This window comes from Cyprinodon variegatus, unplaced genomic scaffold (genome assembly GCF_000732505.1).
Source record: "Cyprinodon variegatus isolate N-32 unplaced genomic scaffold, C_variegatus-1.0 Scaffold137, whole genome shotgun sequence".
NCBI classification, from domain to species: Eukaryota; Metazoa; Chordata; class Actinopteri; order Cyprinodontiformes; family Cyprinodontidae; genus Cyprinodon; species Cyprinodon variegatus.
In genome coordinates, this window is record NW_015150590.1 from 1,019,792 (window position 1) to 1,040,723 (window position 20,932).

At 40.3% G+C, this 20,932-nt stretch overlaps 1 protein-coding gene across 19 annotated transcripts in view; it reads left to right on the forward strand.

The window, feature by feature from the left end:
• LOC107085934 (receptor-type tyrosine-protein phosphatase F-like) overlaps nucleotides 1-20,932 on the forward strand; it is a 264,502-nt gene that overhangs the window by 197,554 nt on the left and 46,016 nt on the right. For all 19 annotated transcript variants that reach the window (XM_015376596.1, XM_015376598.1, XM_015376597.1 and 16 more), the window contains 6 exons: nucleotides 4,317-4,434; nucleotides 6,133-6,705; nucleotides 7,275-7,375; nucleotides 7,475-7,722; nucleotides 11,165-11,243; nucleotides 12,498-12,722. In XM_015376596.1, coding sequence (XP_015232082.1) covers nucleotides 4,317-4,434; nucleotides 6,133-6,705; nucleotides 7,275-7,375; nucleotides 7,475-7,722; nucleotides 11,165-11,243; nucleotides 12,498-12,722 — 1,344 coding nt within the window. The remainder of the gene's footprint in view (nucleotides 1-4,316; nucleotides 4,435-6,132; nucleotides 6,706-7,274; nucleotides 7,376-7,474; nucleotides 7,723-11,164; nucleotides 11,244-12,497; nucleotides 12,723-20,932) is intronic.

The window sequence follows — 20,932 nt, forward strand, 5'->3', positions numbered from 1 at the left end:
ATCCTGTGTTTGGATAAAATAAAGATTGATTTTACATATGCTGACTGTTAGCGCCTAATGGATGGCCAGTCATATCATTCTATTCCTATTTCCATAGTTTTTTTCCTAACAAGTAAAAAGTGAATCACTTAAGATTAGCTCATCGAATAATTAGAAATATATGTTGTATATCATAACACAAGATAATGCAGGATTAGAATAACTAATGAGTTTTCAGAGATAATATACAAATATTTTGAAGAAAAATAAAATATTAGATTTCTTTTAACAGATGCACTGTTTTTGAATAAAACATACAAAAAATTGCATTGAAAGGAGGCTTCAAAGAAAATGTAAAAGTTTGTGTCATTAGCATCTAATAGTTAGCCAGTCACTGTAGACTCACAGTATTTTAAATCATCTTTCTTTTCTGTTACTCTTGCAGATTGTTATTAGCAGTAAAAATGGAAAGCATTAATTATGCAGAACTGCTACTATAAAAAAAAACAGGGCTGTGCTAATACATCTTTTTTTTCTGATAAATATTCTCTGGACCTGGAGTTTGATACCAACTAAAAAAAGAACCTCTTGTTTGATTCATTCAGAATTTTCTACATTAAGAGATGTGCCCTATTTTTTCTATTTACCTGTTTATTTATTTAATATAGCATATCAATATAACATATCAATATATATATAAATATAGCAACTTGTTAAACATTTAAATACAGTTTAGAATTAAATGCTCTGAAAAATATGATACAGTAGCTCATGAATTAGATTAGGCCTAAAGATAAAATGTCCTTGTTTTAAATTCCTTACCTACAGCAATGCAGTGCCATTGGCAGACTAGAAGGTGTGCATCTGATGAGAGAATATTTATATCATAAGAGAAACTGAGTCTAAGCTTGGGGGGAGAGAGAAGAGCAGGGGAACATCTATGGGTCTAACCAAGACGATTACTGCAGTCTTTAATTAGAAAACTGCAAAGGTTTCAGCCTGTCAAACTGGTAAAATCACTTCAACACCAGTGCTTTAATCTGCACCTTTAATAAGTGAGGCAGCAGGGTATGTGCAGCCGGTTGGTTGTACGCGATAACGCTAAGCTGCAGGAACCTGGTCACAGATTCCTCTTGCAGCCTCATGCCATGAGTCAGGCTTGGCTCAGGTCCCTCTGCCTTTAATGCGTTGATTAACACCTGTCAGACAGCGAACCGGATGCCGTCAGAAGATGTCTCCCGTTTCACATGTCTCTGTTGTTTACTTAGAATTGTGTTTGCCAGGTAGCTAATGCAGTGTGACACACCGCAGACGGATGTCTGCAGTAGAAACATCAACATGTCGTCGTGCTGACCTTTATTTGGCAGGGAGTTGGATTTTAAAGCTCCTTTTTTTTAATTTTAGGTAATGTTAACCCCAGTAATGCGCAACAAGGGACAGAGATTACAGCAGATATTGTGCTTTAGCTAAAAGCAGGAATTATACAGTTTTTTTTATCTGTCTCACCAATTGTCTCTTGACACTTCCCATTTCAGTTTGGATTGTAAAAAATCCATTTCTGTAACTTGATAATCTTTGTAATACCCTTTGGTGCTGCCCTAAGCATTTGCTCTGAAGGAAAGCTTTGCTTTCTCTACTTTGTGCTTAGTTTCCAAAGGGTTACCAGACCTGAGTCGACCTTGCCAGTGCTTAGGAAGAGGCCATCTCTGCTGTTGCCATCGCAGAGATTGTTAAAGCCATTTTGAATGAATAAAGTAATGAGACTTCCTCCATAAAGTTGAAATGGTTTTATTATACAGTAATTTAGCATTTTTCTCCCATCTCTCTTAAAGGTTAGCATGGGAGTGCTGGATGTCCCTTAAAGAGGAAGGCAGTAAAAAGCCCAGTTGAACAGAGCTTGCTTATACAGACCATTAAATATTCTTGTGTTAAGGAAATTAAAACTTCGTTAGCTAGAGAAACAGCAATAGGGCAAAGCCATATAATATTTAAAGTATCTGAAGTTTGAGAGCAGTTCCTGCAGGAATGCTTGCAGCAGTCTGTGTACTTGTCCTCTAAATGGCTCCAGCTACAACCAGATAACTCAAGCATGTGTGCTGAAGCCGCAAGCATTTCTTTCTAAGTGTGCGCTCTTCTGCACAACTCTGTCTGTCATCATGTATAATTTTGGAGGAGATTTTCTTGTAATCTTATAGTTACGATTATCAAAGTTTTCTCAAGGTCTTTCAAAGTTGCTCACACACTAGCTGCTTGATACAAATTAACAATCAGCTAAAGCAATTTAAAGGCATTTTACCAAGATATTAAACAACTTAAATCAAAATCAGGGTTTACAGATCCCAAGCAGCATGATCTACAACATCTTAAAATATAGATGTTGACATTAAGGTTAAAATTATTTATCCAGTTATCTGGTTTTTCTAGTCCAGTTACTGATTAGACCCATAGATGCTGTTAATGTTCTAAAAAAAAGTGATGCATGGGTCACACTTGAGTCTGATTGTCAAACCGAGTCTCATTTCCCTTTGAAATCATCGCAAAATGTAAGAAAATCATTAACATTTTGGTTTAGACAAAAGTAGTTATTAATATCATAGGTTAGATATGTAGCCAAGCATAAAATAATTACAAAGTAAACATTTTCAACTGTGCTCTTAATATGATTTTTGTTTATAGACGGACAACAGACGATGTGTCTTGATGCCAAAAAGAGCCCAACAGATTTATTTTCACAAGTGGAGCAGTAGGGCAATCGCCATAGTGTTCTGCTTGATTTATGCATATAAATTGCTTTATTATAATTCATGCAGGGAGTATTACAGATTATATGGACACTGCAATGTAAGTAGAACAGGAAAGGAAAAACAGAAAAAAAGAAGGAAAGAGGAGATAAAAGGAAGAAAACGATAAAACATTTTCAGTCTGCTTCATCACCTGCAAAGAGATCAAAAAAGAACAGCACAACCAACGGATATAGTATAAGAGATGCACGTTACATTTGGCCAGAATTAGTTAGTGATTTTCCTGAGATCTGGAGGTTAAAAGCTAAAAGGAATAAAACTGAGCAGCTTGTTTTGTAGTCCATTCAGTCTCTCTGTTCTATGCTGAAATTCCCATTTTTTCACGTTAAAGAAAAACATTTATTGTCTGCTTATACTTCTATACTTCCTGTATCAGAATGTCTGCTCACGGTTCATTGAGCAGAAAATCACCAGATATCGGCCGTTTTGTGCAAATCTCCATCTCGTAACCTCTGACTATAAGAGCCAATGATTTTCTTCGATGTCAGTTCTTTTTTTTAACACACTCATTAACAAATCATTTAGAGGTAAGGCATCTGTTGGTGTTTCCTACCATAACAACTTAGTTAAAAAAAAGGAAGTCCAAATCACATATTTATCACCACCAGTCGCTCTTTTTACCAAGAATGCTGGATGTGAAAGGAGGCCGTCATCCAAATAAAACAAAAATACCACTTTAAGGAAAAAAAACAAACAGCGCCACTTTTTGCAAGCAAAATATAAAGAAATCAGAAGTGACCTAAACCATTTGCATAGGCCTGTATTTACTGGTAAGTATGCATAATCAGGTGTGTGTGTTTGTGTTTGTTTGTCTGTTTACATATTGGCTTCGATCAAGCGCGCCGCGTTTAATTCCAGAGTGTGGGTGTGTTTTTGTTCCGACTGATGCAGGCTGGTGTAGTGAGTGCCAGCACTGCAGCAGGTTACACATAACAGTTGTTGTTTTTTCTGTTTGTTCCTCACTGCTAAGTTACTGATTTGTTCAACCACCTTAAGTGTGTCTGTGTTCTGTGCATAAACCGTATGGGCATCCACTCAGAGGAGACCAAATTCAACTTTGTCATTTAAAGGTCTAGTATTTATTTACCAAAAAAAGTTTTTCCTCCTGTCCAACAGTAAGAAGTTATGTTTTTTGTTGGGTTTGAGCAAACTGCAGTGCAGTGATGATCCTAAGCTCCTCTGGGTATAATCCAATGCTTATCCATGCGGCATGCATGAACGCTGAAACACTGGTGATGTTCTGGTTCATTTGGTTTGTTGGTTAATGGGTGCAGCGTGTGCCTTACAGTTGGGCGAAGGAGTTTTTCTTATCCAAGAGAAATTTCTCGTTCTTTTTGTGTTTGGGGTTTAATGTTAAATATATTGCTTTAGGTTTTTTCATCAAGTAAAATAAGGGGGAGGGGTTTTATTCTCATTGTGGTTTCTTTTGGTGCTGTGTGTTTTCTAAGGGGATGTGAGCTCTTTTAATAATTTCATCAACGAACAGGTTTGCTTTAGCCAGCTTCACTGATTCCTTGTTATTTCGCCGCTTTACAGGAAGCTATTATTGGTGGACTACATGCTGAAACCACCTACTCTGTCACTGTGGCTGCTTACACCACCAAGGGCGACGGAGCTCGGAGCAAAGCTAAAGTGGTCACTACAACTGGAGCAGGTTAGCAGCCGTTTTCTTTATGTTTTTTAGGTAAACAAAAGAACATGCACAAATCAGACAATCACTGACTCAGCACTAAGGCCTTTTGCCCTTCAAACATCTATGGGGGTTTCTGGGATCTACTGGTGACATCAAAGGGGTACATGGGTTGTCTTATACATTTATTGGCATCTTAGCATAATATATTTCAGAAATTGAGGTTTATGACAGAAATTATGAGCTTTGGTTAGCCAAACCTAATATATTTTATTGTATTACATTTTATAGTTAAAAGAAAAAAATATTATAACGCTTAATTTCTCATTATTTTAATATTATTTATGTTAGTTTTATGAAACAATGAAAGATTCATCTGACTGGTTGTGTTGGTGAACTTACACAAAAGAGAAAGAATGAATGTTTTTCCCATAATATACTGCTTTGTATTGTCAGTATTAATGTGCAGAAAATGAACCTTTCAACTGATTAAAGAAATGCTTTTATCGCAGTAGTATAATTAAAACAAGTCAACACTGCTTTTATTGTTGGTTGACTAAAAATTACAGTGAAATAAAGGTAACTGATGTTGTCTTTACATTTTAATGTTTTCCTAGGAGGTTTTATGCATGGCTCTCTGTTTTGCCGTTTTATCAATGTGAGTTGAAAAAATGCTCAAGTTCCCTTAGCCACTCCTCCAAATGGAAAAGAGAAAGTAAGTAGATATCTGTTGATCTTTATTCAAGCTCCCCTGAAGCAGCCAATCTCTTACTGTAATCAACAAACTGGATCTGTGATCCAAAGATGGTTCTTAAATAAAAACTCCCTTCAAAGCTGCAGCAAATAGTGGCATCTTGTGTGCCAATACATGCAAAAAAAAATACCAACCTTTACCGTCTAAAACCTACTTTGGCTCGCTAGCTCAAGTGGTAAGTCTCCCGTCATGCAAACAGAATGCCTTTGGGGAGTGGTGGCCTTGTTCTTGGAATCCTGAGGTTCTGAGTTTAAGCCCCACTCCCACGGACTGTCACTCTGGGTCCCTGAGCATAGACCCTTAACCCCACACTGCTCCCCGGGCGCCGTGCAATGGCAACCCACTGCTCCCTAAGGGGATGCGTTAAACGCAAAGAGTTTATTTCGTTGCTCTGTACATGTGACAGTGTAATGATGATAAAACGCTGGGAAAATAAAATCTACTAATATTACTGTTTTTGTTTTATTTTATTTCTCAATGCTTCTGGGTCTTTAACTGGAATTTGGGGCTTTTTTGACTGAGCTTCCTGGCAAGCTTAACTGTTGGTGGGTTCGGCTTAAAACAAGGATGACTGCTGAAAAACACCTCATGCTGTGGACCCGTTTCCCCTCCAAATGCCCTGGAAACCACATTAGAGATTTGAAAAGTCAGTTTGGAGATTATAAATTGAAATTTGGCTCCAAGGAAAATAGCTGCTCAGCAAAGTCATACATATCAACATTCATTAGAATGATTTAAACTTCATTATGAGCTCTGAGAGCCTCTGCAGTTATTGTTCTAAGGCTTTTGTTTGCATCATTACCTGAGTTGTTGATAACTGCTAACATTATAGTCCCCCCGGTCAATAAAGAACTCCTATTTAAAGCATCTAAGGAGCATAGAATGTATTTGAGCTGTTCGGTGCAGCAGTATTTAACTTTTTAACAAAATGCCTCTGATTTTGTTTTTGTTTTTTTTTGTCCACCCAGTGCCAGGCAAGCCGACTATGATGATCAGCACCACCATGGGCAACACAGCACTGATCCAGTGGCAACCTCCCAAGGAGATGGTGGGGGAGTTGATTGGCTACCAGCTGCAGTACAAGCGCACAGATGAGGAGGCTTTCACCTCACTGGAGCTGAGCAAAACTAAAGACCACCACACCGTCACCGAGCTCCACAAAGGAGCAACCTATATCTTCCGCCTCAGCGCTCGCAACCGCGCCGGCGCCGGTGAGGCCTATGTGAAAGAGATCAGCACCACCGAAGACAAGCCAACCGGCTTCCCCCTCAACCTGAAGGTGACCGGGCTCACCCAGTCCAGCACACAGCTCACCTGGGAACCCCCAAACTTGAAGGAAAGAAACGGCAAGATAACTCACTACCTGGTGGTGTACAGGGACATAAACAATCAGCAAGACAACACCAGCAGCACAGAGGACACGCACCTCACCATTGAGGGCCTCAACCCAGACACCACTTATGACATCCGTGTGCAGGCTTTCACCAGCAAGGGCGGTGGACCCCTCAGCCCCAGCATCCAGAGCAGGACCATGTCGAACGGTATGACATTTATGCATAAACACTTTATGGATGTTTGCTTTGGAAACATAAGATCAGGGCTTTTCCATACCTATGTCAACAAGTCCATGTGTTTCATAACATTTTCCGGCGCCTTCACTTCTCCAGAGAGCCACTTTTGTCTCCATCAGTGGCATGTCTCTCTCATCTTCCTCTCTCAGTGTACTGCAGCTCTGTTTATTGATTTACAGAGTGCTAATCTCATTACACGCTACAGTCACATTGCCAGGCGTCCTCATCCTCCAACCTATTACACATAAATCTAAAGCGCACCCAGCATCTACCTTTTCATGGGTTTTATAATCGTATAAATGTAAGACTTCTTATTAATTAGAAGATTGATGCCTATTTTAAGACACAGGTTGCCCTTTTTACTGCCATACACATTTTTCACTGGTCTTTAAGATCTCAGCCTCCTGCTGTTGTCTTGCAGAGATAACTCCTTGGAATGTTTTATATTGTAACTTTAATGCATTTAATTGGATTTTATATAAGACCATAATAAAGAATAATTCTAAATTTATTAATAAGAAAAAAAAATGTCTTTGTAGATTTCCCAACCCTTAACTTTGGTGTCAAAGCCGTCACAAAAACATCTGTGCTCCTCACCTGGGATTTGCCGGAAAACCACAAATCTCAGGCTCCGTTTAAGGTAAGAAGTCAGGCAAAATTATCAGCATTGTCATCAAAACAAATTTATTCCTCTAACTCCAAAGTTTTTTTTTTCTAATATTCTTTTTTTCTTTTGCAGATTTTGTATAACCAACAAAGTGTAGAGGTGGAGGGAAATCAAAAGAGGAAGTTGATCACACAGCTGCAGCCGGATACCGACTACTCATTTGTACTGACAAGCAGGGGCATCATTGCTGGAGGTCTCCAGCAACAGGTGTCCATCCGCACGGCCCCTGACCTCATCAAAACCAAACCCATCACAGAGACGCCTCAGGGTGGCAAAAGCACCATCAACCTGCCCAAAGTACAGACCACCAGCCGCGTCAGGTCAGTACAGAGTGGAGCCAAGCTGGACAGATAGGCGCTTAGTGGGACAAAGTTCCTCTGCTGTCACTGACAACAGAAAATGAGCAAATTGAAGCAACTTTTTTATGCAGACGTAATGAAGCTATGTGTTAAATCTGTGTTTTTAGAAGAATAATGATGATAAGAAATAACTTTAGGAAAGTATCTATAAACATTTACCTTTAGCATCAGCAGAATATGAAACAGTCCTATTTAGGGAAAAGTAAAAAGGAAGCATTAATGATATTTACTTTTTTTTTATTAGTAAGGAAGTGTTTATCATATACCTACATTCATACCTTCAGGTGAATGGAAAACAGATAAAAACAAATACCAGAAACATCAAATGTTTTGGATGACTTCGGCAGTGTAGTAACAGTGTAATAATAGCAAAATACAAACATATCACAATTTCACAACAAGCGGTTTAGATTAAATAAAAAAGTAGGTGAAGTACAGAACAGTATTATATTGAAATTTATTTTAAAACATGAATAATTAATTCAGATTTAATGACAGGAAGTTATGTTTCTCTACTTATAAGGGAGTCAGCTGTAGTTTGCCTTTCTGAGCAGGATGTCTCTATTCTGAGGTTTTCCAGACTCATCCCACTGGGGGGAGACCCTGAGGCAGACCCTGAACCTAACTCCAGGGACTTCATATCCATTCTGTCCTGGAAACGCCTCAGGATTCCCTAGAATGAGAAAGAGTAAAGATGAACAAATTGATAAATAGTTTTTCATTAGCCTGCAAACTATGCAGTTACAGGTAGATCTTAACGAACAAGAATATTATCATAAAGATTATTTATTTCAGTATATTAAGTTTGAAAAGGGGAATCCTATACAGATTTATGAGATGTTGACACCATGAATGTTTCTGCTGAATAGGATGTGTCCTTTACTTGCTATAGATAGTGATTTGCCCAGACACCATTAAAAATAATTTTGGTTTAGGTCAACAAAAGAGTTCTAATGCAGAATGAGCATTAGCTATAAAAATGCTTATAGAATCCTTAGTTCATATCTCATTCTTATAAAACATGGCTTAAAATTAAAGTTAGCAAAATTCTAGATGTCATGATATATAAAAATATGTACCCTCTCTAAATGTACACCTCGTAAGGTGAGTAGGAACTCTGCATATGGTGTTAACAGCTATAACACACTGTGCTATAGCAATGCTGTCAGTTGTTTCCAATAGCTCAAGTTGCCTAGTTATGATTGTCATTTGACAGTGTGTTGGTTTCAGGACTTGATGGTGAGATTTCAAAATAAAAGCTGGTTCATGATAGTTGTGGCGTAAGGTGGACTGGCTAACGGTAGCACAGGTATGTTCCCCGGTGCTGCCAATGGGTTGGTCCCAAGCTTTTTTGTTGCTGAAAGGCTGATCCATGCAATTTGTAATGGTCGGGTAGGGTATCTGCCTGCTTCGCTAAAGAAAGACACCCCCTAGCCTCCCCCCCCCCTGTGTTTCTGAAGCTGTCAGTCAAGCAGTGCAGAGACACAAAAAGAGACAGCCAAGGAGGAGTGGAGCAGACAGAAAGAGAGAATAAGACACAAAAAAGCTCTGCTGCTGTAAATGAATGTTTGTGACGCAGCAAGAGAAAGGTAGGAACAAGTAAAGAGAGCACAAGCTGAGAAACATACCAAAAACCATCCAATTCTGAGAAACAAATTTAAATAAGGATTGGAATAAGGAAACAAAGTAGGCTAACATGAATGAAATGCAACAGTGTGCCGTCTATTACATAACTAGGACTCATTCTATAAGTGACGTTTAATGAATCTGTTAGAATAATGCCCGTCTATACGCTTTATAACAACTGATGGGTATAGATGAAATAAGTAAACACCATCTGCTCTAACCTGCTGTCTTTTAGCATGCTGTCCCACCTTTTCAATGTTCAATTACTGAAAACATATTGCAATTTAACCATTATGATCATTTCTGAAGTTGTAGTCATGATGAAATTTGTAGACAACCAAAACATGCAGAGATTTAAAAAAAATTAAACAGTTGATATTTACCAGTTTTGTTAAAGATAGGTTGTATTTTATTTTACTTTTTTACTTATTTTTTGTGTGAATGTTGCTGTTAAAGATTGGGGACATTTTTGGAAATCTAAAAGGTGTAATGGAATGCTATAAATTGTTGCTGTTTGACAAGTATTGCTGGTGGAGGTTGGTTATACAGAAGTAACATTGTTTTTTACCACCAAACTGGCTTCCTGAGTAATTTTAAAGAATCTCAAAGTTAGTTTTCTCCTTAATGGTTTTAAATCTTGGGTACTGGGTAGCTTGTTTGTGGTTTAGCCGCAACCTTTTACATATGTTTGCGATGGAGAAGGTTTTTAGAAGAATCGCAAATATTTACCTTAATGCACCTGTGGTTAATGGCAGGATTTTCTTCTTCAGGAATTACTCGTCAAACTTTGACAACTGAAAATGCATTTATAAATGAACTGCAAAGAAAACCAACACACTAATCGCTGATCAATAGCAAAGCACTACTCCAACCCTTTAACTGTAGCTTTTACTTTCAGATGTGTTTGCCACTAGAAAGCCGACGTTATTTTGGATTTAACGACAGTTTTGTCATTTTTCGTTGATGCTGTAAAGCTTTTACCTTAATGTACACACACTCAAAGGGGTATAACCATGTCAGAGGAGGGCAGTTAGTTGATTGGTGCAAAGATAATGGCTGGTCCAGCTCAGACTGACAGTGGAAAAGGGCTGGTGAATAGGGATGGAAGAGTCGAGGGGTGTGTTAGCTTGTGTTGGTGAGGAGCCTTGTTATACACGTCCTCTTCCACTCCCAGACTTGAGTGACTGTTGAATCACAGATGTGAAGGAGGAGAGAGAGAGGCAGCTGCTTTCACTGTCAGCAGCAGCTCGTTTTACAAAATGCCGCAGTGGATGAAAAAAACTTTCAGCCTGAGAGAAAAACAGTCAGGGCTTGACAGCCTGATAGAGCTAAAGCAAATATAAACACAGATACATGAGTGCTTTACCTTTTTACATATATGCTCATGCTGTCCATAATCAGCCTCCTCAGTATGACCCTTTTCCACAGATGCCCTTCATTTCCATGCATCTGTGTCTCTGTAATCACAGCACAAAAAAGACATATTTGCTCTTATTAACCTCAGGATTCCTACAGGGATCTCCATTAGCTGTAGGTTCCCCTCCCCCTGAAGGCTGTTTGTTCCGGTCTATGTGGCAGATGTTCTTAGCATTCAGCCATTAATTGGGGAATGCAACACCAGTCTGCTGGAGTTTGACCTTGGTTGGACTCACTTGTGCGGTGGCGTCATTCCAAAAAAACACCACACAGAAAGCCTCTCCAAGTCTCTAAATGTGTTGACTGTTTCACAATTTCTTTACACCAGGCTTTATTGTTATTTATTTAAATTCCTCACCAGGTGGTATTACATCGTGGTGGTGCCGCAGACCGAGTCGATGCAGCGTTGGAAGAATCCAGACGAAATGGACTTGGAAGAGGTGAGTGCCAGGTGGGAGGCTGATTGGCTAATGCTCCCAGGTTAGAGGGGTCATGGATAGCATTTTCCGCTCCAACTGGGTAGGGAGTAGTTGGTTGCCAATTAGCTCTACCTTCCTGAGCTTAGGGAGGAGGCGGTTTCTAGAGGAGAGAGATATTAAACAGTGACTCACTCAGGTAGAGGGCAGTCTGCTGATTGGATGCCAGGTCTGCAAACTGTCGAATCAAAGTCTTTGCACTCAGACAATATCGTTAATGTGTAGCATGTGATATAGGGATTGGTACTCCTTTGTCAGCAATACCTTGAATTTCTCACTTCTTTTTAATTTTAAGGAACCTCACTTAAAGAAAAAGATAAATTGTGTCAGTGTTGTAAAACATTATGAACTTAAAGTTGTTTTTTTTTATATATAGATCACATTGCAAAATCTGTTATGACTGAAATAGGTGATACAACATGTTATGATAAAAAGTATGAATTCATTTAAAGGCCTTTGTCCTTACCAGAGGTTGCAACAACAATATAGTTCGGTGTGAAGTTGGGGCTTTATACCTTCTCACAGAGTTTTGTCAAATGTGTTTGATAAAGATGCAAACTTGTCCATGGGGACGTATTATTACATGCCAGAAAAATGCATGGAAAATCTTTTAGTAAAGTTTGAGGCATGTTAACTGAATCGCCATTGCTCAAGGTCCCCTTTAGGAATAATGGAGAAGAAGGAGAGGGAAAGAGATGGGACTCCTTGAGTCATTAAACACCAAGCAGGCTATTGTCTCCTCCCTCCAACATAATGATTTAATAAAGCTACATCTGGAGCAGCACATGAGACATCAGTGACAGGAAACAAAATGCTGCTGAAAAACACAATGCCGCAGTGCTGTATGCTCCTGCTCGTTTATTAACCAGGCTGGCAGTCATGCTGAGATTGTGTGCTCCACCAAGTGCTAATTGCTCACTTCGTAGCTTGGCTGCATTGTTTGCCGTTCTGCCAGCGTGCAAAGGGCATTTTAGCACTGTGAAGTCATTATCGTTTTCTAAGATGCACAGCCAAACCTGGACATCCACTGTCAATGCAAAGGCTTTGTTGTACTGAGATTAAAGAGTGCAGAAGCTTCAGTTTGGATTATATACACTAATTTATGCCCCAATTTAAATTTTTTTTATATATATATATTTTGACAGGTTCTCTGCTCTCAGGGGTCACCTTGCCCATCTTTTACTATTTGCAATCCTTTTTATATTGCCTTCTTCCTAGCTGCTCCGGTCCAGAGAAGGTCCTGTCCTGCGACGCAGGCGCCATGTGGACTCCCCCAGGGCATACGTAGCGGCCAAGCTGGCTCACCTGCCAGAAACTTTTACGCTGGGCGATGACAAGGAATACATGGGATTCAGAAACAAGCCACTGACTAACCAACAGCAGTACCTCTGCTTTGTTGTGGCGGTTCTACGGAATGAGGGGACGGATGGAGCAGCTAATTATGTAAGTTAATTCAATTTTCTCTACCTGTACCAGGGCAGACGGTTGGTTCTCACATTCAATTCTTCAGGCCAGTGTTTGTAAAAAATCAGACTCTGGAGATTCGGACTGATCTCCATGCCTATTTCAACCAGTCCAGTACCATATTTCAAGGGACGCCATTATTGTAGCAATGGTTAACATGGTTTTCATTACAGTAACAAAAATAATAATAATTGGGTGTACAACTTCACTTCCATACATGCTTTATAATGATAACCGGTAGAAGTGTAAATTATTTATTATTCTAAAGTTGACTGATCTTATCAATTGACTGATGATTATTGATAAGCTATATTAACCTCTTAAAACCCACCGGGTCGCCAGTGACCCAGTGGACCTTAAGTGGGGGTAATAATTCAGAATTAATAAAATTCTACCGGTAAAAGTTTGACCAGCACGTGGCGCCATTGTGCGCAGCTCCAAGCTGCTACCAAAAGTTCCAATCCCCACAGCTCTGGAACTGTTATAGCTAGAGGTCTGAAATTTTCTGCATTTGTGGTTGACATGATGTAGAACAAATATAATATACTGAAACCTGCTTTTTCACAAGAATGTATTTATTAACTGCTGTTCAAAAAGACCTATCATTTCGAGAATAAAAAACAACAACTTTGAGTCATGTTTGAACTGATGCAGGTTGTTTTGTGTTCTACTCACCCAATTTTAATTTTAATATATTTATATATCAGGAAACTAGAGGGTATTAGCTTTCAAATAATGTATTACACATGCAATTTGGGCTTACAGTTCCTAAGTTATTTGCTTTTTTATTTGGGCATGCAAAATGACGTGGATGTTTAGAGGTCAAAACTAACTAAATTAACAATAATGTTTTCTTACACGTTATTAAACAAGATATATGTTTATGATAAAAACACTTTGAAACACAAAAGCCCTTCTCGTTTACTATGCCTATTGCTAAATGTCTTATACTGTCATGTTAAAAACGTAAAGCTTTTTATGACTTCCTCGCCTTCCAAGCATAGTAGAGAAGTTGATGCTGCTCCGCCATGCAGCAAAGCTAAATGGGCGCTATTTAGGGGATAACCAAAGAAGTTTATTGGGCGTTTATATTTACAAACTGCATAAAGTTCATCTGAATCCTTATCGCCATCAAATAATGTGAAGAATGCCATGCCAAACTCTGGATCAGTTCTTGCCTCTGCTCTGGCATTACATCTATTGCAAATACCAATGAGTCTGTGCTTAATAATGAATGACAGCACCCTCTAGTGGACATTATTAACACTGTTACCCTGAAAGAAATTCCTTTTAGTCATATTTTATCAATTAGTCGGATGGAGCAAATTTTAATCTAATAAACCAATAATGGAGAATTACTTATAAGTTGATATTTTACATTCTAATTAATGTGTTATTAATGGGTCTTTGGGCTATATCTTTGTGTTTTTACCAGTGCCTTGATGCCCTTCAAAGGAAAGTCTATTCTTTTAATATTTTTTTTTATCCTTGCTAAAAGGATGGATTTGCCTGTTGGGACATTTCTGGAGATTTTAACTTATTTAAAAAAAAACTTATTTGGACCTTTTATGATGAATTTGGAGTATCCCTCTGGGAGACTTTACACTTAAACAAGAGGTCATTTTCCCTAAACAGAAAACCCCCGCATCAATTTAGTCTTTATTTTAGCAGGCTTTAAAGGCATTGCTGCTAGTCCTGATAACTCCCTTATCAGCTGACAGTGACATCACAGATCCAGCTCCTGCTTCCCTGCAGCCAGCGGGGGTCCCATACAGATGTCTTAACAATGCTAATACAGGCCTCTTGGCTTTCTAAGTGGAAGCACTGTGCACTTGTCGAGCAGCACTAACACGGAGGCCCATGTCTCTGTGGGATGGTCTGGGCTAAACTTCACTGCAGGAGGAATGAGAGTCTGCGATTGCTCTGGGCTCCTCTGTTACCCCAAACATGCATATTCAGTAGCTGGGCCCTCGGCGACCACAGAGAGGGAGAGTGCTTCATGTCTTAAACTGAATCTCACAGTTTTTACCTTTTTCTTTCCTTCCACTTTCTCCTTTGAGCCCTTTTTCTCTCATGCTCTCCGCATCTTTCTCCACTGTGAAGACGAGAGAGGAGATTGATTAGTGCGGCTGGAGTTAAGAGGGAGACGAGGACCTGGTCACAGGGCCAAGAGAGTCCGTAAGGCAGGCCTGATTCCCTTGAAGCGCTACTTTACATGTCCCTAAAGCCCCCCACATCCCTCCAAGTAATCCCTCCACTCTTAGAAGGCCACGGACGTGCAAGGAGCCAGTCCTGGACTGCTATGATATATTTGACTTCAAAGCAGCTCCTCAAATCCAATGGTTGCACAAGACTCTCACTGCACCTGCAAGACACGGTACATTGGATCAGCAGGGCTCTCTTTCCTTAAGCCAAATAGCAGTTGCTCACCTTTTAAACCTGATCACTTATACTCATTGAACCCCACTGGTGAGGTGTGTCTTTTTGTAAGCATACCCCTTTGTTGCTTATTTTTTGCAATAAACTTCATGAAAATTACATTCGGAAGCCCCTAAATTATACATATATACCCTTTATTTTGGTTTAAAAAGAAAGATGGATGCAAAACTTGCAGAAAAGCACATGTTCTTCTAAATTAGTTCCTTTTGGACTTGATACTTTTTAAACAAATGAATTTATTAGCAGGCTGATAGAGTATTAAGCTGTAGCAGATTCTATCACAAAGTGAAGTAAATCCTGTAAGTTTTCTAAATCAGCCAAATGGAGTGGCTATAAAACTGCTAAAGAAAGTCAAGTCTAAATATCCAGTCTGCCAACACTGATTTAAAATATGTCGTCCTGAAAAATGACTTATTATCATCCAATAACCAGAGTGCCTCGTATAAGTATCTTTTTCACATTATGCCACAGACTGCAAAGTATTTTATGGGGACTTTAATCACATTCAAAATCACGCGAATGTAGCATCCCATCTATGGCACATGGTGGTGACAGTGTCATGCTTTGGGGATGCTTCTCTTCAATAGGAATAATAATACTGATGTCTGCTGACATCCTTCATCCATTCCAAGTCTACTGTATTTTACAAAAAGAATGGACCAAAACAATTCAACCTTGATATTTTAAAAGAAGTGCAGATCTACTCACACCGGATAGTTTTGTGATGACAAACTCCCCCCAGAGTAACCTTTATTCTATCACTTCCACCTGTTATTGTTTCTTGTGTGCAAACAGTTAGGTGGCCTATAGTATCCTGTCATTGTTTGCAGCAATAATCCTTTCAGTGCAAGTGAGCTGCCACAGCCATGTTTGTTTTCATCAGTCCCCGGCACCCCCCACCCCACGTGCCACTTGCTGAAGTTTTATTACCAAAGGCGCTGGTAGAAGAGGAAGGTGACGCGTGCAGAGGGATCTAGCGGTAAGCTGGAGGTGCCTTGAGCGGGATCTTCACCAGACTCTGGAGAATAAAACAACAAGTAGAGGAATAAATGACTTGTGTCTTTACTAGGCTTCCTTACCGCCACCCCAAACTCCCCTAGTGTAGATCAAACAAGACCGCCAGGGTTTAATAAGCCCTCATATATCAATGGCCACAAGCAGCCGCCAGTGGTTGAAGAGAATCCGAGAAAGAAGGGAGAACAAGTGAAAGGAAGGAAAGGAGAATGCGCCTTCATGTCTCCCCAGCACCAAAGGCAGATAAACAAGCCGGGGGAAGTGTGAAATGAGATGATAGATGCTGGGTGTGTATAAACAGTATCATTTAATGCGAAAAGAGACTAAGAGAGGAAGTAGAATAAAATACCGAGCGATCTGAGGCAGCGAGGAGGGGTGATGCTGGAGAGCAAGAAAGAGAATTAGATTTTTTTTGTTTGTTTTTTTTATTTATGCCTTGTGTCCAGTCCAGCGTGTGAAGCTCTGATGAGACAAAGCGAACCAACAGCAGAGAAGGGGATTGTTCTACAATGTGCTGTCCTCATGATAAGAGCAACGTGAGGTTTTGGCATGGAGAGGAACCAAAACACAGACAATCAGATTTCTTTGCCTCATTTTGCTCTTTTGAGTTTTATCAAAGCATTTGTATTCTGACTCTCACAGAAAATTTTCTTTGTAGCACCAGTTCTAGTGTTTTAAGCCCCCAAACACCTCTAACATTGAAGATTTGCTTCTCTTAAAATAAAAATGCTCCTACAAACGGTATCAAGAGGGAATTATGAAATAAACAGGGTGTTTTATTTGGAAACATGAATGTATTCAGTCCAGCTTTTCAAGGGTGGCAGCAGTTGGTGCTCAGCTGTGCTCTGTCGCATCTCCTCCCAGAGGTGCCTCCCTATGGCAGCGCCTCCAGTTATCTGGATGCTTCTGACTTATTTATACTCTAAGTTATTTATAAGAGACAACCTAAAAAAAAAAGACCTAGTGAGAATTACCAAAGCAGTGTCCAATGCATATTACATGTGTGTACACCAATCAGGGCTGAAATCAAAGCCCCTGATAGCTCAAGTGGAGAACACTGATATTCTTGTTATGAGGCTTTGCAGAAATTCACTTAACAAAAACTGGATAAAGAAAAAAAGTTTGGTCAGATTCCTTCCTTCCTTCCTTCCTTCCTTCCTTCCTTCCTTCCTTCCTTCCTTCCTTCCTTCCTTCCTTCCTTTTGCCTGCCTCCCATCCTGCTGTCTTTTCATCCAGTTTCTCATACTTTCAGTTTCCATTTTTAAAATCTGTGCTCAGCCAAAATAGCTGCCCTAAATTCTTAATGATATAAAGTATGTTATTTTAGAAATGAGATTAAAAAACTGAAAGCTCATGCCAATTATGTAAGAAGCCCCGTCTTCCTGAGATGAATTTGCACTGCAGTCCTCGAGTATGCATGATTTTGTTTATAGTTTTTGTTTTGGATTTTCTTCAGATGTGATTCTACATTGATCTTCCTATACTTTGGGGGATTTCAGTATCTTTACGGGAAACTCTGGTTTTAATTTTGTCTGAAATGGCATTGGCATTGAGACAGACGAAAAAAGAGAAGTGAGTGTCTTTACTGCTGGTGACTGACTGAGGGGACATGCAAGGAGTGAACAAAATGAAGAATAAAAGCATAAGTGAGGAACTGCAGGACAAGAAAGGGTAGCCTGTACCCTGTAGCCACATTTCTGTTCCACATAGATAAAGACATACATCTTCTATTTCTCCTACTTTGTCACTAAAATCATTGCCGCCTGCCCCCTCCCCTTGTCTTTCACTTTGTCATGTGGTAGGGACTGTGTGGGCTCCTCAGCCTCCCTGGGGTGGTGGCGGGAGCTGTGGATACATAACAGGCATCTCTGCATGTTTGTTTGTTTGTCTAATGCAAACCCTGCAGCTTATTTAAGCCACTTTTTGGGAGGCGGGGGAGCTAGTGGGTTTAGGGACGTGTCGTAGCAAATGCTCCCATGCTGCATGTGGTGGACCTCTCGCTCTAAGGGCAGGAATGGCGGAGGAGGATGCTCTGTAGCCCATGGGCCAAGATAGCACGCTGAATGTAGCGCTGCTACCATGACACCTCTGTCTCAGTCTCTCCCTGTCTGTATCCTCTTTCTGTGCCATCTCTCATCACCCACTCCCTCTCTCCTGTTCACTAACTGTGCCTCAGACAAACACTTGGAAATCACACAATCGCTCTCTCTCGCTCGCTCTCTCTGCGGCTGCGACCTAGACAAACATGTTCGCTTGTAGAGGCTCAAAGGAGTTTGACAAAAGGCTTTGAAAAACTGCCGTTACACATACCCTCTCCCTAACAGATACACACATATAACCAAATACTCCTTCTAGATACCTACTCCAAGCCATGCTTTACACTTTCTCTTCTCTCTGATGTGTCTCCTTACCAGGATTTATCAGAAACTTATTAAATCTGTATCCAACATCTTACTTACTTTCTCAGTTTTGTCTCAAAAAATCAGTTTAGTTGCAGCTCTTATAATTCTTGAGCAACTCTAATCACTTATAGTCTTATGCAGTAAGCACTTCATTGAAATTAGCTGAGAATGAGTTGTGAGAAGCTTTTAATGTGAAAAGGGGATTAAATGTGACTAACAAAGTGAAATAAATTACTCCTGCTTCTTTTGCAGTCGAGCTTGTGAAGATTCAGACAAAGCTTATTGACACAGAGAGACTCCAGATCAGAAGGGGTTTTATTAATGCTACAATATGTGACAAATCCCTGTTCAAGATATCTCTGTCCATCAGTTTTACCATTGATTAGGCATGAAAAGGTTCTTTTAGATGCATGTATTAATGTAATTTTCATGATGTCCTTTTATGTGCCTGGAAAATGCTCATTTGGTGGAGAGAGAGCGAACAAAAAGGATTCAGAAAGTCACATCTAATCAATCTGACCATCTCTTAACATCTACCTGGAAAATCTGTCTCTGAAGCTACTGTTTGCATTGTGTAGCATGGTGGTGGCAGCAACATGCTGTGGAGATGCTTTTTTAAAATAGAGACAGAGAGGCTTTTCAGAGTTTATGCGGAGGTGGATAGGGCTAAACTGAGTGGTTCCAGTTGTCCAAAGGTTTAAGAATGGCCTAGTCAAAGTCCAAGTGTGAATCCAGAAGCCGCCTAACTGTAACTTTTAATCTAAGAATGCAAGTTGTTGCACGGGAATGTATTATATAACAGTAACTGAATAGAAATGCACACATTGAAGCTTGAAGTTATGTCAAATGTGGAGAAGTTTAAAATAGTTGGAGTACTTTTGAACGGCACTTTATACACAATGAATGGCTTAAAGCTATAGCAGTGTTTTCAGATAACTGATGTAGAACAGAGGTCAAAAGGGACAGAGCCAACAACCTGTACAGTATTTACATTAGTCATCATTACTGCGTGAGAAGTAATAGCGAGTGAAGGAGTTGAACCCTTCAAACCCCCGTGTCCTCAGTATACACAGTGAATTACAGTTGTTCAGCACTTCGAGAGCTAACCTGATGTCTCTCCCTGTCTCTGACTCACTGTCAGCCTCATACATTCCCTCACAGCCTCGTCCCCTCTTTCTGATGCTGCTCTGTGAGGCCAGGAGCATTATTAGCTGCGTGACTGAGCTTTTATCAGATATTAGGGCTGTTCAAATGGATGATCCCACTACACCGCCGTGACCAACAGACAAAAAGCCCTCTCTCTTTTGTTCTGTTCTCTCGCTTCTCGTCCTCTCTGAAGGCACAGCTGCAGTTATTTGTTACCACAGCAAAAAAGGGGACATTTTCCCAGGATTCCCTGCAGGGCTGTGTCCCTAAGCCTCTTTCTGGGCTCTCCCAAAAGAACAGGAAGCCTGGAGGTGCTGTCCCATAGCGGCTCCCTTTTCCCTTTGCTCTTAGATAATAGGTTCCTCCCACAGGCGCTTGGAGCAGGAGTGAACTCGCCTCACCATGTGTGTGCTTGTGTGTGTATTTGCATGTGAGCGAGGCAAAGATATATGAAAAAATGCCGCTGCAATCTACCGCTGTTATATGAAAATGTGAATCTTTTCACTTTCCTGGTTGAGCTATCTCGCGTCTGTGCCTAATATCAGCGTACGGCAGTTTGCACATACACGATTGAGACATGCTGCAACGCACGCACACCCATAATGTGAAATTTTTCCGGCAGTTGCCCAAGAGTAAGAGAGATAACAGAACTATATGACAGAGCACAGGACTCTTTGAGCTCATCTCAGCTTATCTTTCCAATTAATATCTGCCTGTGTGCCAAAGAGCGGGCTGCTGCGCGGCTAATGATGCGGATTACTGTTGCCTGCTGCCCTGCCTCTCCCGCCGCACCCTGGGAGCCCAATTCCCTCCGAGGTCTGTGATCTGTCACCCATTCCCCTCTCGACACCCCAACCGCTTTCCCTCTACCTGCACATCCATGAACATTCAATAGGTGGCATGCTGAGCTCTAATGACGGATACGGCACACACCTCCCTCTTTCTGGTCTGTCAGCTTGTTCTCCCTAGTTATTCTCGCGCTTTGTCACTTTTTTTTTTCTTTTCCAACACCATGATGCTTCGCTTTGTCTATTCGCTCCTCAGAAACATTCTCACACACACCTACGTGCCTCGCTGCCAGCCCTCCCCAACACTGTAATTTGGAAACGTTAAGTGGAAAGATGTCTCATTTACAACCAAGGTGGAAGCGCACCTCCAGCGTCACCTCTCTCTTCCTCTGCTCCCTCC